This window comes from Palaemon carinicauda, chromosome 39 (assembly GCF_036898095.1).
Source record: "Palaemon carinicauda isolate YSFRI2023 chromosome 39, ASM3689809v2, whole genome shotgun sequence".
Lineage (NCBI taxonomy): Eukaryota > Metazoa > Arthropoda > Malacostraca > Decapoda > Palaemonidae > Palaemon > Palaemon carinicauda.
Genome location: NC_090763.1, coordinates 17269509 through 17286929, shown reverse-complemented (window position 1 = coordinate 17286929; position 17421 = coordinate 17269509). Strand labels below are relative to the sequence as shown.

Below are 17421 nucleotides of genomic sequence, written 5' to 3'. Positions count from 1 at the left end.
CTGTATATCCTACAGGACTCTTGATAATTGCTTTAGCTTTCTCATTTAGTTTAGATATCATCTTAGCATCATCTTTCCCTATCATCTTACTCAATTCTTTAATAGTTTTTCAAGCAAAGTTTATTGAAACACTTTGCTGCATCCCTAAACCATATGTATGTTGAGGTTTCTGAATAATTATTGTAATTTATAACAACATTCAACGTGATAAGGTGATCTGGCTGTTGGTCTACCCTCTATCCCACCACACTGAAACCTGCCTCAATTTTCATTAACCTTAGTTTCTCAAACATTTTGCTCACCTTGTTCGTAATAAATAGTCATCTTTTTATTGTCTATATCTAATCTTCCACCATTAAACTTACCCACTGATGATATTGCTAGTTCATCTGCTATTTCTGTTCTCACTTCACTTTCATTAATAATTTTTCTCATGCATTTCTTCATGTTTTTCAACATTTTATTGCTCATGTCTTGTCTGTCTCGTGTATTCTTATCTCTCAGGGATAGTATTACAGCATCTATATCTTGTTGAGTTGCCTTCATTGCTGTACCTTATTTGTATTTTACGTTTTCCCATTTGCCCCTGAAAACCAATTCTTTAATTTTCTCAGCTTGTTTCTCCTTTTCTGTATTACTCTTTCCCAACTTGAATATGTCCGTATAATAAAGTTCATTTTCCTATTAAATTGCCTTGTGTCATTTCTTTCCATATCCCAAATAATTATTAGTTCCTCTTCTAATTTTCTTCCTAGATTTCCTTTAAAACTAAATAGCACCATTTTTAGTGTCGTGTAGGTTCTAATTTCTTTATTTCATACAGTATCTACACAATGTTATTTAATAGGCCTACTTCTAATTCATCCCATAAGTTTCACCAACACTTACGATTCAATCGTATTTATGGATTTGAATGTTATGAAACAGCATAATTTTTATTCTATTCTATACCATAACGATTCGTTGGTTGTTCATACACCTAAGAGTTAGAATCGCATAGTTTCTAAACCTTTCTCACCTATATATATATATATATATATATATATATATATATATATATATATATATATATGTTTATGTTTTTTATGCCTAGCTATTTTCAAGTATAGATGTATTTAATTACCATGATAATCATACTAATATTTACTTTTGACATTCTCTCTCTCTCTCTCTCTCTCTCTCTCTCTCTCTCTCTCTCTCTCTCTCTCTCTCTCTCTCTCTCTCTCTCTCTCTCTCTCTCTCTCACTCTCTCTCTTACTTCAAATTGAATATGAATTTCTTGAGAAATTTATAGAACAAAACTTTGTCTTTGAACTTAAGGAAGTGAATCATCTGCTAAATGATACGACTGCTTCAGGTGGAACGTTACAAAGGCAAATTTCATTGAACAGTAATACTACTATAGCGCCTTAGGGCTCAAATACATTTGGTTTAAACCACTGACATTTCTGAAACTTTTGCTTTTCAAGTTAGTTCGTGATTCCTTTTACGGCCTTACGGAAATAAGCAGGTCTTGGAAGGAATATGGAAGAGTCGTCTATACAGTTGCCATTGTATGAATATGCACCGCCATGGGTACCACCAGCAGAGGTACGGCCTTACGTTAGGTACTAGGTAGTGACAGTTAAGAGGGTATTATAATTTATCAGGGGAAAAGGTTTACTAATTAAGAAATTGGCATAAACTATAATTTTCCCTGGGTTTATGTATGATAGCGGCTACTTGTATGTATGATAACGGATGACTAAAAATACGGCATTGTAAGTGGGGCGTTTGCACCCCTCCCACATTAGGTAGGTAAGGGCATGGCTGTTAGGTTAGGGGGGTAGTTCAGGTTAGTTTGTGTCCACATTTTATGCCCGCTGGAGGAACTAGCCGCTGATATACAAAGGCTCCATTTTCCCAAAACAGTTCCCCTCAATTCAGGAGGAGATGTATGTATTGTCCCCGCAATGATTCCGGGCAAAGTTAACCTCCACCCCTTTATGATGTCATAGCCAGTCATGTCTCCCTTGTTAGCAGTGGTCCAACACACCTCTTTAAAGTGTTTATAAGTTAGTATAGTTTGAAATTTATAAGGGGATGTATTTAGACTTCAGCTAAAATGAGAGACAACGTGATTGGCTATGGCATCATTAGGGGGTGGGGCTTATTTTGCCAGGAATCTTTGCGGCAACATAAGTTCTTGATTCCGAATAGCATGCTCACTCCACTAATTATGTTTGCTGGCACTATATCAATTAATAGATAGGTGCAAAGCTTCTAAGCTTATACTCATTATTGCAGTTTAGCTTTGTTTATGCATGAAATACAAACCATAGGCCTTTAATAGGAGTATGGTAATCAGCAAAGCTTACTTGCTGTTAAACTTTAAAAATCTAAACATTGCTGCTTGCAGGATTGTTGGTACAAAACTTGGTTGGTGGTGTCGCCTGGGTATGGTCGTGACTGTCATGTAGAATGTGGGTGTGTGTATGTTAAAGGATGCTGAACCTCCATGAATATGTAAATTGACGATTAGCATAGAAAAGGTGGGAGGACTTTGTGAATTTTATTTGGTGTGCTGTTGATGTTGGATAATATTATTAATTGTTCTTACACAAATACAAACACTCATTCTTTACATAGTAGTAATGATAAAGATGTTGGAATATTGCTATAAACTTTTTAAAGAGGTGTCAACACTGTTTCAAGACTCCACCTTTCTCATAGCGGTAGTTCTTCTTTTCCCATCTCCATACCTGATGCTGTTCACTGACACATCAGGGGAAGGATGGGGTGCTCACCTGCTACAGCACATGGCTTCCAGCCTGTGATCAGAGTCCGGTCGGCAATGCCACATAAACCTCCTGGAATTGAAAGCAACTTTGTTCCTACACAAATACAAACTATCGTCCTTTACTATAGGAGAATGGCTAACAACAAGGCTGGAATACAGAAGTTAAAACTTATAACATAATGAAGTGTAAACAACCGATAGGTGGTTTAACTGTCAATAGCGGAAAGCCTGTACTTCTGGAGAGTAGCCAAAACTCGTTCTACCAGTTTCAGATGATCCTTGAAAGAGACCCCTAGGATTAAAATGTTATCAAAGTAGACAATCCCCTTGGCCTTCAGGAACTGCAGAATACTCTGCATTTCTCTCTGGAATGCTGCATGGGCATTCTTCAGTCTAAATGATAAACTTCTGAACTGGCAGTGTCCAAAAGCTGCAGAGAAAGCTGGGTACTCTTTACTATCCTTTGCTAAGGGTAACTGGTAGTATCCACAAACAAGGTCAAGAGGTGTGAAATACTTGATTAGTTGGAATCCAAATACAGAACATGTATGGCATTGGGAACTTATCACTGACTGTCACCTTATTCAGTTTATGGTAGTCCACACACACATGTATACTGTTGTCCTAGCTGAATGGAATAATAGGCGAAGACTAAGGAGAGATGCTGGATTCAATAATACCCAGTTCATACAACTCCTGGCATTATTCCTCAGTGGCATTGGCAATTGGTTTAGAAAACCATCGGACCCTCTGATACACGGGTGTCTCATCATACAGGTGGATATGTATTGGTGTGTTTGCACTCTTCTATAATATTGTTGGTGACCAGAAGATGACAGTTAATCATCTGACAAAACTGGTCCTTCTGAGAAGAATTCAGTTCACCTGAAATAGAAAATCTGTCTTATCTCTTCCAATATGCCTGGTTTCTGTGTCATTTTGTACTCCTGTGCTTTCAGGCAGGATACAGGAGCATCCACCCCTGCCATGGTGAATATCTTCCCCAAGAAATCATCTTTCTTGATCATGGCAGTTCCTTCAAGTAAACCTTTTACTAAAACTGAGACTTTGCATATTTCAATTCTATCATGCCAGGTATTGCTGTAGCTTTTTTTTTTGACAGACCAGGAATGATGATGTCCCCATCATAATACATCACTGGTCAACAGTTGGATGGTCAGACAGGGCACCTATAAGAGGTGTCAAGCCCTCAGGAAGATCTGCAGTAACAGGGACAAGTACTGGCTCAATACTGGCAACCTTAGTTCAATCGGCTTCGTGGATCTCAAGTGAGTAAAGTACTTGCTGGCAACAGTCTCCTCATATTGGAACATAATACTCCCAAAGAGGCTCTCTGGAAGTACTGCCAGCACTTGGCCGATTCTGGGATCCATTGACTATCACTCCATTTGTCTTCAAGAACTGATAACCCAGCATCAAGTGCTCAATCATAGTCCCTGAAGATACTACATAGAACACACTTGAAGCAAATGTCATTTCATGCAGTATGTGGGTCAACAGTAGAGTATTTAAGGTATTAGGTCCTGTTTGCCCTAAACCCTTCAATTCAATGGTGTCAGTCACCATCTGCAGCTGCTGTTCCTGTACCACACGATGACGAGTGGTTGACCTCGGCTCAGTAGTCAATCAGATCTTCAATCACTCGGGATGAAACCTCGCATTAGGTCACTGGGACAATCATGAGGCTGACCCTACAGTGCAACCTCAGTTTCTGCTTCATCCTTGGAGGAGTCAGTAGGAGAAGCTTTGGTCAGTTTCAGAGAAATGTTATCTTTGGTCAATCCTAAAAGTGTCATTGGATGCACAATGACCTTTTCAAGTTGTTGGGTAACCTCGAGGCTTCCACCAGAATACTAGGTGATAGCTTCCTAGCAATCACAGCCTCCTTCGACATAGCCCCATCTTCTAAGCTGAAGGCCTGGTGTTTAATGCCCTATGGAACTCCTCAGTACCAGTGGACTTCCTGTCCCTTGATTTCTTGCCCATCTTCTCAACCACCTGAGAAGAAGCACTAGACATACTAGTTTCAATTCTCCCTGCTACTAGCTGAACCAGAGTAGGACAGCATGGTCTGGGTAGCTCTAGCGGGTACTGCGCTCTATTTAGGAGTGCATTGCAGTACAGCAGTTTCCTTCCTATGGCTGGTGGCAGTAGCCGACCTCTGAATGGGTGACCACAGTGAGGAATATGATGGCTAGCTGAACCATAATGCAAACAGGATCAGGCTTTTCTGACACTCATGAACTGTGTGCCTTGGTCTTTTGCACCAAGTGCAATACTTCCTGTAGAACTGAGGAGACCTGCTGGGTGTCTGCGATAATGACAGGGCAACTTTCACAGGAGCAGGCTTTGGGATAGGTCGAGACAGCTTGCAAGAATGGGCACACAAGAGCAGGTAACAGCTTGAGGGCAGTCAGGGCAACCCTGTCGGCATATGAGCCATGCCATGACTGTCCCACATGATTAATAGCCAATTGTTACACTCTGGCTATTGGTTTCTCTGGTGAGTAGCCTCTTCCACTTTACCCAGCAGGCGCAGGGCATTCTGCCAAGTGGCCTGAATACCGTCAGAGACATTAATTGGGGCCAGGGACTGTTCTAACCAACTCGCTGCCTCACTGGGGCCAGTTTTGTGCAGCTTCTGCCTCGACTCTTTCAGGTCTAGGCTATGCTGAGGGTAGGCAGACCAGTTTAGGGAGGGCAAACACCGGGCATAAATTTTGAGCAGTTCGCCATCCTTCCAGGGGCTGCTACTGAAACGGGGTCTCCTTCCAGCATTCCATCTCTCTCAGGCTCTCCTTCCAGCATCCTGTCTCTCCTGGGCTTCTCAATACTAATTAAGAAGACCCATCCTCTTCTGGTAGGAAGTCGCAGACCTACCTTTGGCTGAAAAAGCCTGTTTGATCTCTTCTACCAGGAGTCTTCTAAGCGTATGCGTGAAGAAGGGGTTCGTAGATTGTCCACAACATGAAAGTGTCAGAGATCCTAGGGGCAACTTTCTTCCTTCATCTGAGTGTTTCAGCGAGTGAAGATGCTGGAGTGTCCAGAGACTGTCCCTGAGCAGGAGAGGAACTAGACTCTAGAGCATAGCTCATCATTGACCAGTAGCCCATGCAGGTACAGTACAGTACTCACATTTGGGAATGACTACTCGAGGTCTGGACCTTACACCTCCATACTTTCCTTGGGGAAAAGTTTTGGTGCAGCACTACACCTGTGGAAACCATGCAGAGGACTCTGGAGAATTCTCAAGAGGCTTCTCCTTTGCTTTGGTGATCTCTTCTTTATGGTGGCAGATAGCTCCTCATCGGGAAAAAGTAGCGTGAACAGATAAAGCAGGTGATGGGGAGTGATGACGTTTCTACTTCACCAGGGTCAAGGATTTCACAGGAGACAGGGCCAGGGTCACTACTCCGCCACTTTCCTCCGCAGGCGGGATTTGAACAGCAACAGGGCAGGAAGACGTCTGCAATCTAGCCACAGCTAACACTTTCAGAAGCTTCTCCATTGAAAGAGTGTCATTGATAATAAGAGAGTGCAACAGAACATTCAGGTCCAGGTCCTTGCAAGTTGTGAATGTTGTCTACAGTTATGTTGGCAGGAATACTTTGGGTAAGAGCCAATGGGAGATTACCTTCACTAGAGAAAAATAATACTTCTGTCACACTTTGCTGAAGTCATACTCCTGAAAGGTCTCAGTTTTGTAAGGTTAGGAAAAATATAAATTGATAAAAAATTTTGTCATTTTTCTTAACTATACAAACCTGAGATCTTTTAAAGTTACACAGCCCACCTCAACCACTCCACAAGCACCTTGTTCAAATGTCAAAGTGAATGTTGCTTTGCCTGTCAGCCTGCCACCTGGCGACCAGCTATGTTTACCTTGTTAAAAGTCTAACAGCCATTTTACATTTTTCAACATCATACTCCTATTAAAAGTCTTAGGTTTGTATAGTAGTTAGAAAAAATACAAATTTCTCTAAAATTTGTGATTTTTATCCATATTTTAAATATGGGACACTAATTCTATATTCTATCTTTTTTTCCAGCGTTATCACCATCAAGATTACAAAAATGACCTTCAGATCTTTTTACCCCGGACAGTAACTTTGATTCGGGATAAAGTGTCAGATGCTGTAAGTATTGATATAAATGGTTTTATATGATTGAAAATATATTTGTTCCGTCACTAATACAAACCAACGCGTATACAAACATTTTGTCAGTTGAAATATGGAATTTCTCTATAGGAGCTTCAATGGCTGATGATTTCGTTAACGATAGGTGGTGCTCTCATGCACCTTTTAAAGAATCTTCACTATTGTGTCAGCCATAATGAGTACAGACATACTATTGTGGAATATCCTAAGATTTTATCTTTTTTACTTTTCATAAAGTGAATGTTGTCTGTAGTTGCTGTTGATAATGGATGTCAATAAGCTAGAAATTTGTACTTGGTGGGGAAAGGGTGGTTGCTGCAAGTTTCTGGCTAAACCAGCTGTAGATCAATACCCTTTCTGCGTTTCTTGTAGGGAGCATGATTGTTTGCAATTATCCACGTGTACAGAGTAGGTTGGAGCCTCGTGTTTAGGGGCAAGAATAGGCTTTGAAGGAGAGGAAGAAAGCTAAGCCTTCTCTAGGGATGGTCTTGTCATTACCCAAGATGACAGCAAGGAAGTCTTTCACCACTTTCCTTCCCTCATTAAGTGCTCATGCTATGGTGGCTTCTGTGCATACGCCCCTGACTCGGTCCCCAGGGAGTAAACAGCAGGAGCGAGGAGTTCTCAGATCAGTAGGTTTTTCCAGCTATGATGATGTATGAGTTCCCCTAATGGGAGACATGCAAATTCAGGCTCATTTACCTGGGACAGCACCTCTGAAGCAGAACGTTGCCTGCTACGAGGGTCGTTATGTGCAGCATTCTGGAAAGGAACCATCCTTCCAGTTATCACCAATGTACGTACGTTACAACTAGCACTCAACCTCCATTCTTTTCGAGTCAGCCATCCAAAGTGTACTTTAAATCTAGATACTGTATGTGCGTGCTGCGCTTTCAAGCACATTATTAAATTAGATAATCGTGTTTGAGTTGTTTCTTCCCTTCCTACCCTATTTTGGGATATAATGCATTCATTATGGCACCAGCATTATTATTATTATTATTATTATTATTATTATTACTTGCTAAGCTACAATCCTTGTTGGAAAAGCAGGATGCTATAAGCCCAGGGGCCCCAACAGGAAAAATAGCCGTGAGGAAAAGAAACAAGGAGAAATATATTTTAAGAACAATGACATTTAAATAAATATTTCCTATAGAAATTATGAAAACTTTAACAAAAAAAGAGGAAGAGAAACAAGATAGAATAGATCTCTTGGTTGCTTGCCTTTGTATGGCAATTCATGCCAGTTTTCTTTGTTAGTTAGGTTCAACATATATCACTACTGTTCTGTTTTTCTTAGCACACTTTTTTTTGGCACATAAAATTATTTTTTAAACATTTAAACTTACCCGCTGGTTATATAATAATAGCTTTATGCTTCTGTCCACGGCAGAAATTCAAAACTCGCAGCAATCTCATAGATATGCCAGGTATACACTAGCGCCACCACGTAGCTAGGTCGAACTATCCCTCCTAGTATCAGATTTTCTTCTGCCGTCATACTGGCAACATAGAAATCAAATTTACTCGCGTTTAACCTGGATTTTAGCAGTATTTTGGTGATGTACTCTCGTTTCTGGTTTGAGCTTTCGCTTATTAGGTTTTTGTTTGATATTTTATCGCTATGTTATAGCGTAAAAGGTAGGATTAAAAATCTTTTAACCTATTTTTAACTAACGAAAGCATATGGCTATAGGTAAACATCTCGCCTCATCTATGACGTCACAGTCATTTGATGTAAGCTTTCGTATGACTTGCATTTTCTTTCTTTTTCTACAAAGAATGATAAGTTAATACTATCTTACAAAGTATTTACTTATATGAAATAAAAGGATTATATTATTTTAAGACAATTTTTGTCCTTTTGGTATGCTTTCTTTGGATAATCTTCGATCTGTTTTTAAAGATTATCTAGCGTTCATTTTTATTTATGCTACGCAGTCCTCAGTCTATCGTTGCAGTAATACTTTTTGTATCGATATTTATGAAAAGTACATTTTTCAATATTAAACTTAGCCGGTGATTATATAAGCTGCAGCTCTGCTGCCCGACAGAAAAACTCTACGTTCAAAATACGCCAGCGATCGCTATGCAGGTAGGGGGTGTACATCAACAGCGCCATCTGTCGAGCAGGTACTCAGTACTCAATGTAAACACAGAACCAATTTTCTCTCTGTCGTGCCACCGGCAAGACCTACTAAATTCGCTATTGCTTACTGGATTGGTTTTCACATATTTTGGTGAAGTACACATTTCTAGTTTTGAGCTTTCGCTATGCAGGTGTTTTATCTTCATCTCAAAACTTGAACTCGTTTTGGATAGATTTAATTATGGTGACAACGAGAGTATGGACTCTCTTTCACTTTTAAATGGCCGACCCTTCCCTTAGACGGAAGTGTGTTTAGGTTTTTAGTAATTTTGCTTAACACGTTATAGATCTATATATTTTATATCTCTCCGCCTTTATTAGGCCTCTTCGATTAACTTTCCATTTATTATAAACATATAAAAATAAATTTTTATGTTTTGTTTATATGCGACCTTTCCTGATAGTAGGCGGTCCTAACTTGGAACCGAAGTTAATCAACGTTGAGCCCATTATATCGTATTTAGCCTTTAAAGAATTTAAAACTTTTTAAATTTAATGTTTTATGAAAGAATTTCTTTGATAGTCGTACTGTTTTCAAAGATGAACTAACGTTTAGTTTTTTAGACTACGCAGTTGTTGACGTTCAGGACGTTCAACATGCGCTCTATCGTTACGATAGAGAGAGAGTGTATCACGGTTTCACTTTGCAGTAAGAGTAAATCGATTCTGACGTTTTGTTCATTCTTTCTTAGTTTAAATGTTTTAAATTCTAAATTAAAGGAACTTTTTATTTGGAAAACCTTTCAGTTTTTTCCTTTAGTCAAATAACATGTTTTTTTGACGAAATATAATTGGGCTCTTCTCTTAGGTGCGAAATCAAGAGAGAAAGAGAGAGAGAGATAGAGACGGAGGGAGAGAGAGGAGAGAAAACGTTCCGTTCAAGCGGGTAACGTTGTTCTCGTGTTACTCTCGTCCCTAGTCTCTGTACGGGGAGGAAGGTAAAACATTTCTAGGGTTTTATTCTTGTCCCCAGGCTATGTGCGGTGAGAGATTGTAAACGTAGTTTAATTGAACTAGTGTTTAGTCTCTTTCCCAGCCACTGAATTTTTTATCTTTATATATGTTTTCTGTTTTTTGCTAGTATTAATGAGCTGCATTATACGACTGATTTCGCAATTACTACCTTTTAATGAAGGGTAGAATTGCGTGTTTCAGGTAGAAATCAGTAAAAGTTTCGATTTCAGTGAAATAAGTGCAAAACAGAAAATCGATAAAGTGATATGCGCAAAGTGTTACAGTGTTGCGTCCGAGGGTTCGTCTGTTCGTGCCTGTCGTTCACCTAGTCCGGGACCTCTTGCAAGCTCCCAAGCCCAGGGGAGAAGTAATGTCGAACGACTTATGGGTTCGAGAGGCCTTGATCAACGAACAGACGTTTTTCCCTCCGTGGTTTCGGGCGTATCTACCCAAGATCGCCCCACCCACACAAAGACGAGAGAGCCCATTTATTTCTCGTCTGCGGAAGAGGTTTCTCGTAAGAAACCATGGACCAAGGTCTCGCGGCTTATTAAGCGCAAGTCGGTCCCTTCCGCGCAAGTCCAACGGCCCAGTTGTAGCCACTGGGTCAGTTCGGACTCGCTGCAGTCTTCCGACGACTGCTCACCTCCTAAGAGAGGCAAAGCGGTACCGCATCAGGCAGTCACACCGTCTGTTGCCGCACCTGCTCTTGTAGACCCTAAGTGGTCTTTGCTGCAGACCATGCAGTCTCAGTTAACGTCATTGATGCAGGACTTTCGTGCGGAGAAGGTTGACACCAACCTCTAGCCTACAACCAACCACGGTTGTGCGTCCTGTGGACGCTGAGGCGACCTTCTGCCGCACTCCAGCTGAGAGAGTCCCGCCACCCATGCGTTCCAGTGTACCCTGCCAGCCGCATGTTGACGTTCAGCGACGCACGGAACCTTCCGTTGACGTTCGCGAGGTACAACAACAGTCTAAGTTGTTTTGTTTTGACGCGGTGCGTCAACCTCCGCATTCTAGAGTTGTTTTGACTGCTCAGTCTAGACAGTCAAAGCAGTCTCGAGTGGACACTGTACGTCCTCACGCACCTGTTGTGGTTGACAGTTCAGTTGTTGACAGTTCACAGACTGTCAAACAGTTACATGACGTTGCCTTCTGGTCTGCTACTAATGCTCCAGTGAGAGACTCACTGAGGTAACCTAGCTTTTATCGGACAAGGTTCCTGTAGATGAGGAAGTTGCTGTTCTCCCTCCCACTGATATTCCCTTGAGGACTCTGTCAGATGGAGAGGAGCCTTAAGCTGCTTAGCCTCCTATGGACTTTAATTAAATCATGATGATTTTTTTTAAGGATCTTCTTCCGGATCTTGTAACTGCTGCTCCTCGTTCGCCTAACGTCAGAACTTACACTAGGCTTAGCTACTTCGAAGCCGTTGTTTTTAAGCTAGTGCTCTCTCGCTCTCCTAGAGAGCGTTACGTTGGCTAGGCGACTGGTTTTTGCACCAGGAGGAGTTTTTAGGGATACAGCCTTTGATTTCCCTTCTTTTAATCTGGCTTATAGAGCGAGAGTCTGATATGACACGAGAGAAGTTCTCGGCTTGGGAGTTCATGCCTCTGCCCAGATAGACTTCTCAATTCTGGTAGACTCGCCCTGGCGCCTAGCCAGGAGACGCTCCAAGTTGTTTACAGGTCAACTTCTCAACTTTTGTCAAGCCTTTGAAGTTTTGCTGTACTATTATGTCACACATAACAAGGCTTTCAGGGATGGTAAACGGTTCCGCCTCAGTCGCTAACCCCGTCTGTTGCCACACCTGCTCCCGTAGACCCTAAATGGGCTTTGCTGCAAGCCATGCAGTCCAAGCTTGCGTCCTTGATAGAGGACTTAAATGCGGAGAAGAACCTTCTGGCCAACAACCCTTCCAACCGGTCGGTTGTGCGCCCTGTTGACGCTGAGGTAACCTACTCGCGTCTGCCAGTTGAGGTGGTTCCTCCTTCTGGCCAACAACCTTCCAACCGGTCGGTTGTGCGCCCTGTTGACGCTGAGGTAACCTACTCGCGTCTGCCAGTTGAGGTGGTTCCTCCACCGATGCGACCCAGTGTGGGTTGCCAGTCGCACGTTGACGTTAAGCGACGCTCGGAGGTGGTTGTTGACGTTCAGGATGTTCAACAACCAGCAGAGGTGACTTGTTGTGACGCAGTGCGTCAACCTCAGCAACCTGGTAGGGTGTTGACTGCACAACCCAGACGGTCTAGACAGTTTCGGGTTGACGCTGTACTTCCTCGCGCACCCATGGTTGTTGACAGTTCACAGACTGTGCAGCAGTTCCACGATATTGCGTCCGGCTCCGTCACGCATCCACCAGTGCGACCGGATTCAGCGAGTCAGACGTTGCCCACTCCGTTGCCGTTTCCTCATCAGTTTCGGATGAGGAACCCTCTGATGAGGACGTTGCTGAACAAGACGATCAGCCCCCAGCCCTGCTATCCATTCAGAAGATGCTGAAGAAGGAACGCTGCTCAGTCAGGCTGTGGATGAGTCTGGTAGGGACACTGTCATCCGTGGATCAATTTGTGTCACTAGGAAGACTACACCTCCGTCCTCTTCTATACCATCTAGCTTTTCACTGGAAAAAGGACAAGACGCTAGAAGCGGTCTCGATCCCGGTTTCCGGAAAGATAAAGTCTTGTATGACTTGGTGAAAGGACTATATCAACCTTAGAGAGGGTCTTCCCCTGACTGTTCAGACTCCCAACCACGTTCTCTTCTCGGACGCATCGGACGTAGGCTGGGGTGCGACATTAGACGGTCGGGAATGCTCGGGATTATGGAACTCGAGTCAAAGGACAATGCATTTCAACTGCAAGGAGCTACTGGCAGTACGTCTGATCTGGAAAAGCTTCAGGTCTCTCCTTCAAGGCAAAGTGGTGGAGGTGAACTCGGACAACACCACGGCTTTGGCGTACATCTCCAAGCAAGGAGGGACCTACTCTCTGACGTTGTACGAGATCGCAAGGGACCTCCTCACCTGGTCAAAAGGTCTAGACATATCACTAGTAACGAGGTTCATCCAAGGCAACTTGAATGTCATGGCAGATTGTCTCAGTCGGAAGGGACAAATAATTCCAACAGAATGGACCCTCCACAAGGATGTATGCAAGAGACTTTGGGCCACCTGGGGCCAGCCAACCATAGATCTCTTCGCAACCTCGATGACCAAGAGGCTCCCAATTTTTTGCTCACCAATCCCGGACCCAGCAGCAGTTCATATAGATGCCTTTCTACTAGATTGGTCACACCTAGATCTATATGCATTCCCTCCGTTCAAGATTGTCAACAAGGTACTGCAGAAGTTCGCCTCTCACGAAGGGACAAGGTTGACGCTAGTTGCTTCCCTCTGGCCCGCGAGAGAATGGTTCACCGAGGTACTTCGATGGCTAGTAGACGTTCCCAGAACACTTCCCCTAAGGGTGGACCTTCTACGTCAGCCACGCGTAAAGAAGGTACACCAAGGCCTCCACGCTCTTCGTCTGACTGCCTTCAGACTATCGGAAGACTCTCGAGAGCTAGAGGCTTTTCGAAGGAGGCAGCCAGAGCGATTGCTAGAGCAAGGAGAACATCCACCCTTAGAGTCTACCAATCGAAGTGGGAAATCTTCCGAAACTGGTGCAAGTCAGTATCCGTATCCTCGACCAGTACCTCTGTAACTCAAATAGCTGACTTCCTCTTATATCTGAGGAAAGAACGATCTCTTTCAGCTCCCACTATCAAGGGTTACAGAAGCATGTTGGCATCAGTCTTCCGTCACAGAGGCTTAGATCTTTCCAACAATAAAGATCTACAGGACCTCCTTAAGTCTTTTGAGACCACGAAGGAGCGTCGTTTGGTTACACCTGGTTGGAATTTAGACGTGGTACTAAGATTCCTTATGTCAGACAGGTTCGAACCGCTACAATCAGCCTCCCTGAAAGATCTCACCTTAAAGACTCTTTTCCTGGTATGCTTAGCCACAGCTAAAAGAGTCAGTGAGATTCATGCCTTCAGCAAGAACATCGGATTCTCATCCGAAACGGCTACATGTTCTACAACTTGGCTTTCTAGCCAAAAACCAACTGCCTTCTCGGCCTTGGCCAATATCGTTTGATATTCCAAACTTATCGTATGGTTGGAAATGAACTAGAAAGAGTCTTATGTCCTGTAAGAGCTCTTAAGTTCTATTTAAAACGAACTAAACCTTTACGAGGCCCGTCTGAAGCTTTATGGTGTTCAGTTAAGAAACCATCTTTGCCTATGTCAAAGAATGCTTTATCCTATTTTATCAGACTGTTAATACGAGAAGCTCATTCCCATCTGAATGAGGAAGACCAAGCTTTGCTGAAGGTAAGGACACACGAAGTTAGAGCTGTCGCAACTTCCGTGGCCTTTAAACAAAATAGATCTCTGCAAAGTATAATCGACGCAACCTATTGGAAAAGCAAGTCAGTGTTCGCGTCTTTTTATCTTAAGAATGTCCAGTCTCTTTACGAGAACTGCTACACTCTGGGACCATTCGTAGCAACGAGTGCAGTAGTGGGTGAGGGCTCAACCACTACAATTCCCTAATTCCATAACCTTTTTAATCTTTCTCTTGAAATGTTTTATTATTGTTTTTGGGTTGTCCGGAAGGCTAAGAATCCTTTCGCATCCTACTTGATTTGGCGGGTGGTCAAAGTCATTTCTTGAGAAGCGCCTAGATTAGAGGTTTTGATGAGGTCCTGTTGTATGGGTTGCAACCCTTGATACTTCAGCTCCTAGGGGTCGCTCAGCATCCTAAGAGGATCGCGAGGCTCCGTAAGGAAGACGTACTTAAAAAGGCAGAGTAATTGTTCAAGTCGACTTCCTTACCAGGTACTTATTTATTTTATGTTTGTTATTTTGAATAACTGCTAAAATGAAATACAAAATACTTAGCTCATAATAATGTAAACAAGTAATGCTGGTCTCTACCCACCCCCCTGGGTGTGAATCAGCTTATATAATCACCGGCTAAGTTTAATATTGAAAAATGTTATTTTTATTAATAAAATAAATTTTTGAATATACTTACCCGGTGATTATATATTAAAGGACCCTCCCTTCCTCCCCAATAGAGACCCAGTGGACCGAGGAGAAAATTGGTTCTGTGTTTACATTGAGTACTGAGTACCTGCTCGACAGATGGCGCTGTTGATGTACACCCCCTACCTGCATAGCGATCGCTGGCGTATTTTGAACGTAGAGTTTTTCTGTCGGGCAGCAGAGCTGCAGCTTATATAATCACCGGGTAAGTATATTCAAAAATTTATTTTATTAATAAAAATAACATTTTTCTTTAAAAACTAAGTTTTTAAATTATATTAGATAAAAGGAATATGTCATTTTCCAATTATATTGGTCCTTTTAGTATTTTTTCTTTAGCTAATCTGTTTACAAAGATTAAAGAGAATTAGCGTTCAGTTAATTTTTATATGACGTAGTATTCATGACAATCGATATAGTCTCACGATTCTTTGTATCGTTGTTTACTTGTTCGTTTTTGGAATACTAAATTTTTTCGTATAATATTTATAAATGTTCCAATTGTTAAATATGTCTATTCGTCTTTTATTGGAACCCCTTAATATTAAGGGTTGGTTTAAATATATAGATATATTCTTTATTCCTATATCTATTCATGTAATATGTTAATATTTTATTTGTTCCGTAACCGAAATACAAACCACGCTATTTACATTGGGTTTACTTTCGGCGTAGCTGAAATTGACGAGCCATTAGATTTTAACGATATAGTCACACGATTCTTTGTATCGTTGTTTACTTGTTCGTTTTTTGGAATACTAAATTTTTTCGTATAATATTTATAAATGTTCCAATTGTTAAATATGTCTTCGTCTTTTATTGGAACCCCTTAATATTAAGGGTTGGTTTAAATATATAGATATATTCTTCATTCCTATATCTATTCATGTAATATGTTAATATTTTATTTGTTCTGTAACCGAAATACAAACCACGCTATTTACATTGGGTTTACTTTCGGCGTAGCTGAAATTGACGAGCCATTAGATTTTAACGAGGGTTTACTACCCCGCGCTAGTTAGCAGGGGTAGGGGGAGGGGTAGCTTGCTACCCCTCCCCCCCCTCACACACCGGTGAAATGTCTCACTTCATTTTTGGCTCGGACGATGGACAGATGTGCCTGTCCTCGTCCTCGCTTGGCAGCCATTATTTGTTTTGTCTTTACTTAATCCCTTACTTTTCTTATACTCAATATATATGTAAACATTTTTTCGTGGTTATGTATATATATGAGTATAGAAATCAGTAAGTTTCCTTTTCAGAGTTCGTGCTTGTGTGTGTAGTGTACGATATCTCCGTGGAGCCCTCGGCAGTTAGGCCACCACGGTGTAATTTCATGGGTCGCGATCGAGTTTGACTACGGTCTCTCTCTCTCTTGAGGTCGTTCACCCTTTACTACGTTTTACCTTTACTACGTCTGAGTAGCTTCCTTCCAGTGTGGGTGGGGTTGCTACGCCGTACATTTTGTCTCAATTAGTTTATGAATCTATTTGTATTTGTTGACTTTTCAGTTTTTGCAGAACGATTCCTTTCGGGGTTTTCGTTCTTCATTTAGTGAACATTCATATTTAAATTACATAATTACATAATTATAATTGTTATAATTCTGTGTTTGTTACAGCTCTCCTTCCGTGAGTGTAAGTGGTTTTGAGGGCACATGCCTGTTGTGTAATTCTTGTGTTCTTTTCCCTCGGGGTTCCTCTTCGGAATCTTCCCGGGGTAATGAATGTTAACTAATGATTTTTGTTTTTTATTTTTCACAGTTAACGATCTAGTTTCATTTCTGTAATGTGGCAATGAAGCGAGCTGTCTTGTTGGGGCCTGGGGATTCTGCTGTTGCTGCCTCCCCTATAGATCTTCGTCAGGGGCGTGTCTCCTTCTCCTGGAAGTGTCCCCGTGACGACTGACAGCTCTCCAGTTCATTTTAAAACACTCAGGAGGCTCGCCTCCTTGGGTGGGTAACTTCCCTTCCGATGGAAGTTTTCCCGTCCAGGCTTGAGTTTTTTCCCTTCGGGGGAAATCCTCTTGCATTTTTTCGTGCGACTATGCTCTTGGTGCTGAGCGGTCGCACCTGCAGTTACGCTCAAGGGGCTGAGCAACTGCAGGAGCCCCTCTTCGGAGGTTTGCTCTTTGACCCGTCTCTTCGAAGTGTTCCTCTTTCGTTCGCGAGGGAGGACACTCATAGAGACTCCTCTTCGGAGGACTCTTCTGCTGTTGTTGCTGATGTTGCGGAAGGCTTAGTCCCCATTATGGGGCTT

At 42.0% G+C, this 17421-nt stretch overlaps 1 protein-coding gene across 2 annotated transcripts in view; it reads left to right on the top strand.

Moving 5' to 3' along the window:
- The window catches only part of LOC137631035 (PDZ domain-containing protein 11-like), a 117456-nt gene that overhangs the window by 67883 nt on the left and 32152 nt on the right, over nt 1–17421 (top strand). Inside the window, exons 1-2 of one of the 2 annotated variants that reach the window (XM_068362604.1) lie at nt 1349–1590; nt 6850–6936. In XM_068362604.1, coding sequence (XP_068218705.1) covers nt 1525–1590; nt 6850–6936 — 153 coding nt within the window. In that variant the 5' untranslated portion in view covers nt 1349–1524. Of the gene's footprint in view, nt 1–1348; nt 1591–6849; nt 6937–17421 lie in introns of those variants that run through there. The other variant, XM_068362605.1, reaches the window with a different exon arrangement.